This window comes from Aspergillus tanneri (assembly GCF_003426965.1).
Source record: "Aspergillus tanneri strain NIH1004 chromosome Unknown AapTan_2_pilon_pilon_pilon, whole genome shotgun sequence".
Classification (NCBI taxonomy): domain Eukaryota; kingdom Fungi; phylum Ascomycota; class Eurotiomycetes; order Eurotiales; family Aspergillaceae; genus Aspergillus; species Aspergillus tanneri.
Genome location: NW_022984629.1, coordinates 1405248 through 1414171, shown reverse-complemented (window position 1 = coordinate 1414171; position 8924 = coordinate 1405248). Strand labels below are relative to the sequence as shown.

The window sequence follows — 8924 nt, the reverse complement described above, 5'->3', positions numbered from 1 at the left end:
TGTGTCGCTATTTTAGCGGTTTACCTGACTAATTGTCATGGCTGTACTTGATTTGATTCCTTCCGGCCGGCTCCGTACGTCCCACATAGAAGTCTCTTTTCTATAGAAATCAGTGGGTTGAGCGGGGGTTCTTGGCACGGGGGCTGGGAAGATATTCTATAGTTCTATCATGTTAGTGGATTTGTGGGCAGTAAAGAGAAGAATAGACTCACGGAATGGTTGTTACTTAAAACACGCCGAGGGTTGGGCTATGCACGTGGAAGTTTTAGAGGGTGTCTTACCTCTAGGCTGTCTTTGGGATTCTTTCTTCTCTACCTACGAGGGTTCACGTCCCAATAAATGTTTGTCCGTCGATAATAAATCTGCAGGTAAAAAAGATGAGTCGATATGCCATCCCAAAGTTCAATAAAGCCTTTCACCCAGTTTCCAGAGATAAAAGACCACTTTAGTGGAACAACAGCATTGACGTTAGTTAGAGGCTTCCCCGTGAGAGATGGGCCTGTCACCTGGTGGATTTGAAATATTGTGCCGGTATTCCAGAGACTCACCTGGCTAATTACTGACCTTAGTCGCTTTTTAATCTAGTGGATTGTATTGAAACATTGTAGCTGCTGGGCCATTGTTATTAGCACCGGGCAGAAAAGGAGGGTGACGAGTGGGAAAGGCCACATTTATATCGGGCAAATGAAGGAATCACTTAGGAATACATGGTCTCACTTAATCTAGTTTAAGTACATGTAGTGTGAATAAAGTAGCAGACAAGTGAATCCTAACCATATGACTTTCGTATATATTGAAATTAAGGAAGAATGGCGTAAATAGTTACTCCAGTTATACTAAAACCTATCATCAGTCCCTATCAATATTACTAAGAACAACATCTGACTCCCCATATTGATTATATTCCAGTCTTCCATTGAGCTCCGTAGATATCCCTTATTTGGGTGTACACGGAGTTGAGAGTTCCTGGAAAGACAGCATACTATAAAACATAGCAACAGCTGGGTTGCTAAAGTGATTTGTCGCAATACCTGAAATATTGTATTCCAGTCAATGGTCTTATGTTTCAAGACATGGCGAATATAGTATGCATTCAGCTGGTCCTAAGAGTGTATTCGGTGAATATATCCAGGTGAATAAGAATGCAGACTGTCACTGATTCTCGAAGATACAAGCTGTCTTCACCATAGCATCTAGTTTATTGCCCTATGGGATAGTATGGAAAGTAGTTGAATGTCTGTGAAGGAATATCTATTTCTGCCGATAGTTAATCTTTTGAAGCATCTGTTCTGCTCAAAATCTACGCTCCTACAGCTCACCAGGGAAAAGAAAACGAAAGAAAGCTTTCAGAATTTTATATAAGGATCTTCCGTGAGATATCCTATTCCATCGAGAATAAGGAAGGCCACAAGCAGCCGAATTAACTCTTCAAGAAATTTTCAACCCTGAAGACCACTGTTCTGAGAATCTAGAAGACTACTAAACCATATGGAGCAAGCCCAACAGTACTTGGAACTAAGAAAAGGGAACACACTTTCTTCAACAGAGAAAGTCTGCCTCTTCCGTCTGTTGGATGGTGAGGTATGAATGCGGCGTGGCCTCTAGACCATTGGTTTAAAAACACCTCCTCCATGTCAGTATCACCGTGCAGTACCTATGATTGAATGATGTACCTGCCTTATACGCTCTCATGTCGCAAGACAGCATCCTCAATTTACGCAAAAGGTGCAAGTTCATTTCAGTGATTGATGCGCCTAAGTTTTTCTATCAATGGAGCATCTGCTTTTGTAGTCTATATTGACGATATCATGTTAGCTTCGCAAAACTTTGAAGATCTCATCTTTCATCTCGAAAGTGTCTTCGATAAGCTGAAAGAATTGAAACATCATGTTGTCTCCAAAGAATTCATATGTCGACTTTCCGCCTGTGGCTTTTAGGAGAGCATGTAGATGCATTCGGGATGTCTATACTGGATAAAAGAATCGAGGATATCCAAGCTCTGAGGTTCTCGAAGACTTTAAGAGAGTTAGAATACTACATCGGTATGTCGGGATACTTAGGGTACTATGAACACTTCGCACAAAATAGGGCTCCTTTAGAGAGAAGAAGGCTGAGCTTTCGAAGGGAGCACCTCAAAAACAATGGTCTCGGCAAACAGCCTACCTCAAACCTTTCGCATGGGGAATACAGCACAGTATTCGGGATTTTGTCAGCCGGAGGGACCAACTGTTGCAGGCTCGACAGCCCTTATTGGACTCTCGCAGGAGCCATCCGCGTGTGGCTCGAGAGATACCAACTGAGAAAGGGCGTCGATTGCGGGACACGTCAATTCTTACATATCCTTGACCTTGTGAGAATTGTCTAATCCAGTATCGCGAATTTTTGCTTTCTTGTTTTATAGCACGCGGCCTTCGGTGAAGCCAGTCCTACAAAGGAGTAATATCCTAATGATAGTTTCAGCAGTTGGAGAGTTAAATGCACTGTTAAGTCTTGACTGTAGCTTTCATTCCCCTTCTGAACGCCACCTTATTAAAGGTAAACTACATATGAAAAGATTCTAGGGGGAAAGTAGCAGTGATAAAAATCATAGTGTAGTTTGGTTAACTAGTTAGTTAGCTCAACGTTCTAAGGGCTGATATAATCAGCTGACTAAGGATAGCTAATGTCCCATTTGTCTTTATCGCGGATTGATAATCAGGGACCTTTTTCTCCTGGACGAGCTGAAGTTATTCTATCTGGCGTTATTGCGCTCATCTGGCTTTATTCCCGCATGTAGATTCCTCGTGCACCCTAGCTCGCCATTCCTATTATGATCTAACCTGCGACCTTTTGCGATGTCTCCATACCGTGGACTCTTTCGAGTCCTGTCCCTCGTCGTCGCCATCCTTTCCATTCTAGTGTCAGCAGAACATACATCGAATTGGGCTGTTCTTGTTTCGACCTCGCGTTTTTGGTTTAATTACCGCCATCTTGCCAATGTCCTCTCCCTGTATCGCACCGTCAAGCGGTTAGGGATCCCCGACTCCCAAATCATCCTTATGCTCCCCGACGATATGGCCTGCAACCCCCGAAATGCATTCCCAGGAACGGTTTACAGCAATGCGGACCGCGCAGTGGATCTTTATGGAGATAACATCGAGGTGGATTATCGGGGCTACGAAGTGACGGTGGAGAATTTCATCCGCCTTTTGACCGATCGGTTAGACGACGATGTACCGCGCAGCAAACGCCTAGGGTCCGATGCAGGAAGTAACGTACTTGTATACATGACTGGACATGGGGGGGATCAGTTCCTGAAATTCCAGGACTCCGAGGAAATCGGTGCTTGGGACCTGGCCGACGCGTTCGGTCAGATGTGGGAAAAGAAGCGTTATCATGAACTATTGTTCATGATCGATACCTGCCAGGCCAACACCATGTACACCCATTTTTACTCGCCGAATATAGTTGCGACCGGATCTAGTGAGCTGGACCAATCCTCCTACTCTCATCACGCCGACAACGACGTCGGCGTTGCGGTCATTGATCGCTGGACGTACTATGTGCTTGAATTCCTTGAGACCCAGGTGACGAGCGCCAACTCAAAGTTAACGCTTGGTGATTTATTTGACTCATATGATGAATCCAAAATTCATTCTCAGCCAGGGGTGCGATGGGACCTCTTTCCAGGCGGCGAACAGGAGGGACGCTTACGCACCGTTGTGGACTTCTTCGGCAACGTCCAGAATGTTGAGGTCGAAAATAGTACTGCGAGCGACCCGGGCTCATTGAAGGAGGACCTCATTGAAATTGCTCGATTGGTAGAGAAATGGCGCCTACGGGATCGAGAATACCTCTCTCAGCACAACGATTCTGTTGATGGGAACAACGCCAGTGTTCCATCTTTTAATGCCGGAACAGAAAATTCATACTCAGTTCAGCTCCAGAAAAAGAATGTTGTGCCCGCAAAATTAACTGAAGAGACTATCTGGGAGAAGCGATTTATTGGTGCCACTGTTTTAGGCGTTTGTGCTGCTGTTTGGCTCACCGGGTTGTTCTTGGGCGGGTCCTCAGTTTGATCAAGGACGTAGCCGCAGTGGACTACTTACTCTACTATTTTGTTGTTTTTTTTAGGACTTCTTGCATTGTTGTTTTCTTCATTCAGGAGCCAGTGTACAGCGCAACCGTAGCATGATGCGGTTTGTATAGATACCAAATTTCAGGCTATAATCAGAAGCAGTTATCATTTTCACTCTTTATATAAAGATAATTCTATGTCTTCCACTTCTTTTCCTGCCTGGACTCTTGGTAGCCATGAGATTCAGTGGAAATTCTTTAGAGGGGTCTTGACTAAAACCGATAATGGCATAGTGTTTTTTACCCTAATGTCTTTAATATATCTGATCATCTTCGTTGCATAATTTCTTGCTGACCATTGACTGCACATAGACTTAAGTTTCCAGGATCCGTATGTGAGAAGCATTAAGTGGTAAGTAGTTATTTTATTACTATGGTCATTTGAATAACTTAGCTCCTATGTATCCTTACCCAAGCAGTTGCCAGAGAGCTTTTTAAAACAATCAAATCTGGACCCACATTATAAGGTTGGCTGTATTGGTCTGTGCATGATTTGGTTGTGATCATGTGATCCTTCACACAATCAATCGAATATCGATAGTGTCGACCGATAAAATCCCTCTTATGCGATATTAGTTCTATAGAATTCCTGAGGACTTAAGGCTACCAATATGGCGTGCATTAACTCTAATCTGAACAAAAGGAGCGAGAAGAATATACAATATGAAGGTTCTGATGTACCAATTACTGATATCAACCGTTTCCCGTCTAATACTTGCTATTATTCATCTCACTAGTCACTTTGATCGTGAACCGATTTCACTCAGGATTGATATCTCCGAAATTTTTGAAAAATACCCATTCCCTATATTAGCTCCTGATTTGACGGGAGTATATCCGCTTCATAAATTTCTACCTGTCCAATGTTGGGGTCTGTGAAGTCTCCTCGGGGGTAACAGGTCAAGGAAATAAATGTTGTCAGATATGACAAATCCAGACCGTTGATAAACTCCCCAGGAAATTATGGTGATCCCTGATCTTGTCTCCTGGATTGATGTGACAAATGATATTGCTCGTCGACGGTATTAGTGGGTTTAGGTAGGAAGATTGTGTAAGTTTGGAATGGAGAAACTAGTAAGGTTATAGAAGTTTGTGATATGGAGGGAGGGTTTTACTCTCATGCAATTGCCAGGGTACGGCATGCGGTTACCTATGGATAAATCAGAAGACTTTGTACACCAGATATACCACCCTGAACATTTTTTTAGATGCAGACCCTTGTATAGCCTTGCAGATTCGAATGGCTGCAGAATGAAGTGGAATGGACAGCCAAGCACCGACTAAAGAGAAGAAAAGAATGAAGACAAATACAAATCCACTTGAGATGATTCGAGGCTTGGCGAGGGACTCCGCACGTGCCGGCGACGCGTCGGGATTTCGCGACGGGTTGCTTTTGCTCTGTCTACCATTGCACTGGACGCTCTGCATTGTTTGTTTGCTTACTGGAGTACGGCCTTGCGGAGGTGTCCTAGTATTTGCTCCTGTTTTATCTTATGGTTTTAGATCGTCTTGTGTTTTTCGTTTTGTTTCCTTTTATTCCCTTGTTCAGCGGTGTTTGTTCCTCCCTTGGTAGGCCATGTATCTACCGCGCCAGCTAATATCGCATCTCTACCTCCAACTACTCCAATCGCACCACCCACTGTCGCCGCCCGTGCTAATCCTCGTGGCTCTGGAGCCCGATGCTCTCTGTGCTTGTCGAATCCTCACTTCCCTGCTAAAACGCGACTATATCCCTCATAAGATCCAACCCGTTGCCGGATATGGTGACCTCACCCGTGCTGGGGAAGAGCTGGTTAAGCCCATGCAGACCACAAATGGTGGTAGTGGTGGGGTAGTGGTCTGCTTGGGTGTGGGAGGCCTGGTAGACCTCAGTGAGATTCTCTGTTTATGTAATCCAGAGGAGGAGGTCGAGGACATGGGAGGAGTCGAAGTTTGGGTCTTTGACGCGAGACGGCCTTGGAATCTGGCCAATGTATTTGGGGGCGAGATTTCGACAGGGCCAGCTTCAGTTGAAACGGATGCCACTGTGCGGCGAAACACGCGTGGTGTGGACAAGGGGTGCATTACCCCTTCTTTTAGAGCGGGGAAAGGAGGGATCATTGTCTACGACGATGGGGATATTATGGAGGAGATGACCAGGGAACGGGAGGCCTACTGTGCACTCCTGGAAATGCCAGAGGTGGATGATGACGGGGAAGAAGACGACGAATCTGCCAGTGAAGGCGAGGCTGATGACCCCTCCAGCTCAGAGTCCAGAAAGCGCAAATCATGGTCACGGGAGGACGATGATGAAGAATTCAAAGACGACGATGGGCCGCCCCGTCAGCGGAGAAGGAGTAATTCGGTGCGTTTGCCTTGCCAGTTTCGTTCTTGAAGCACGTACTGACCCTACGTTTGTCTATAGGGGTCTTTCATTGCTTCGTCCCCAACCAGTAGGCGGAGGACTGCTCACGACTCCTCGAACTCGTCGCGCTCCGTTACTCCGACCTCAGAACCCTCTTCACCTACGCAGCCGAAGCAGCCTTCGGCCCGTTCACTGAGGCGGCGGCTCCTCCGAATGAAAAGAAAGCATGAAGGCGTGTTACAGACATATTACTCCTCAGGCACTTCCTACTCGGAGCCTATATCCTCCCTGGTATATTCGCTTGCATCTGAATTAGGTCGAGAAGACAACGATCTGCTTTGGCTGGCCATTGTAGGTGCATCTAGCTTGGAGTTGAGTGGGCGTACGATGTCTGGTGTTGGGATCTCCAGTGCGTCCGAATCGGGAGGCTCAGCAGGCTGGGGAGGTGAGAGGGGCGAGCGAATACGCCAAATACTCCGAGATGAAGTCCACCGGCTAAATCCCCCCGACCCTTACGAACGAGATCGCGACATCAGGGGGGAAATCAACGGGGTGATTCCGACCGCTGCCAAATCACCTACCGACAAATCAATCCGGCTGTCCCCAGAACCTCGCTTTATCCTCGTACGGCACTGGTCTCTGTATGAGAGCATGCTTCATAGCCCCTACTTAGCGTCGCGGCTGCATGTCTGGACTGAGAATGGCAAGAAACGACTACATAAGCTCTTGGCAAAGATGGGAATCAGTTTGAGCCAGTGCCACCAAAACTATACACACATGGATATGGAACTGAAACGAGTGCTACGCCAGCGCTTGCTCAAATATGCGCCTATGTACGGCCTGGATGGGTTAGTTCCTCCGGAGGCATCTGGACATGCTGCCTCCCGGGAGGGATGGGGGTTTGTACGGTGCTGGGGTTGGAAGGCCTGCCTCTCGGCTACAGATGTCGGTGTCATTGTGGGTGCCATGCTCGAAGTTGGACCAGAAGAGGCCCCTGGTTCTTGGGATTCAAGGCGCATCTCTCGGCCACGAAGTGCACCCGAGCCTCACCAGTCCGAAGGATCAACCAAATCGGATCTAGCCAGTCTCCTGCCTCGGTTCTGGAGTGCATACGACGCTCTATCTCTTACATCGGAGTCCCCTACGCTTCTGCTAGCGGCGCTTCCTCTTGCTCAGCATCTTTATCGTGCCATCCTCCGCACCGGTACATCATTGCTTTCGAAACATCAAATTCGGCATCTGCGAGCCTTCCGAATTGCTGTTGTCAAAGAAGGGCCCGACGTCAAGCTGTTTACGAACCCGGGAGCATTGACCAAACTAGCCCTGTGGATTGCCGAGGCTATCAAGGTCCAGGAACGCGAGCGAGGTGATTCCGTTAAGATTGGACGGAAACGGGCTGCCGGTACCCCTCTCGTCCTGGCTGGGCTTGATGAGGACCGGGGACTGTATGTCGTGGTTGGCACTGGTGGAGGCGGAGGGGTGGTTGACTTCGCTGCTTTGTCCAAGCGTCGGGAAGAGCGTCGAAAGAAGAAGGAAGCCAAAGACAAGAAGCGGAAGGAGAAGGAAGAACGACGAGAGAAACGCGCAGCCGAAAGGGCTGAGAGGGAAGAAGACGATGATGAACGAGAAGATACTGAAGAGGAAGAATCGTCCGAATCCGAGTCCGAGTCCGAATCTGAAGATGAGCAAGATTCCCGTGGTAATACGTATCTCCTCCGAAATCGATTCGGAATCGCGTTCCAAGAAGTTGTACAGGAGACCAATACTCGAGTCCGCATTGATAGTTTCGAACATTGTGTAGTCGAAGTACAGAAGGAAGATCTCGGTGGATTTCTCGAAGCCCTAAGCTTCCGCAGTGTCGTGGGTTGAATCAGACATGATGAGGTATACATGCGTCCTATGATTCTTTCCGTCTCCATGGACGCGTCTTTTACTTTCTCTCCGTTTTGCTTTTATCTGCGTCCCGCATGGCTTTTTCCAGGATAGATCGATAAGTTCGGTTCATCGTTCTAGCCTATATTTTTCTTTTGTTTCACTTTTCGATCTCTCGAACAATGCGTGGATGAGGTTTGAGGGGTGCAAGGACATGGATGGCTTTTGTGTTTTATTCTTCAACGGTATAAAAAGATGGATATGCGTAACGACTGCTTGGGATCTATTGTGGCCATACTCTTTTCTTTCTTTTCCTTTCTCCCTCTCTATCTCACTCTTTTTGGATTCGCCTGAGCTTCAGCATCTATACTCTGGACCATAATGATCGGGTTGCATGCATATTCCCCACACATGTCACGGCGCTTGAGGTGTTTCTTCCATGGGTTGAGTGTTTGTGTGCTGCCATGTTTGATTTTTTTGTGGATAGCATGAAGCGCATTGGATAATGGAGATTGATTGATCAACAGATCCTCCTTCCTTACATTGTGGCGTTCGGCCTTCTTTCCGATGCCCCCCGCATCGCGTCTGATCA

General features: G+C 47.0%; 2 protein-coding genes across 2 annotated transcripts; both read left to right on the top strand.

The window, feature by feature from the left end:
* Positions 1-2834: 2834 nt before the first annotated feature.
* On the top strand, positions 2835-4058 carry GPI8 (GPI-anchor transamidase; the record flags this gene model as incomplete). The annotated part of the gene is made up of 1 exon (XM_033565151.1): positions 2835-4058. One exon carries the CDS (start codon positions 2835-2837, stop codon positions 4056-4058), a length of 1224 nt encoding a protein of 407 aa, XP_033430908.1.
* Positions 4059-5692: 1634 nt separating this feature from the next.
* Positions 5693-8329, top strand: ATNIH1004_000436 (cell division control 45 family protein; the record flags this gene model as incomplete). The annotated part of the gene is made up of 2 exons (XM_033565150.1): positions 5693-6460; positions 6521-8329. 2 exons carry the CDS (start codon positions 5693-5695, stop codon positions 8327-8329), a joined length of 2577 nt encoding a protein of 858 aa, XP_033430907.1.
* Positions 8330-8924: the final 595 nt, after the last annotated feature.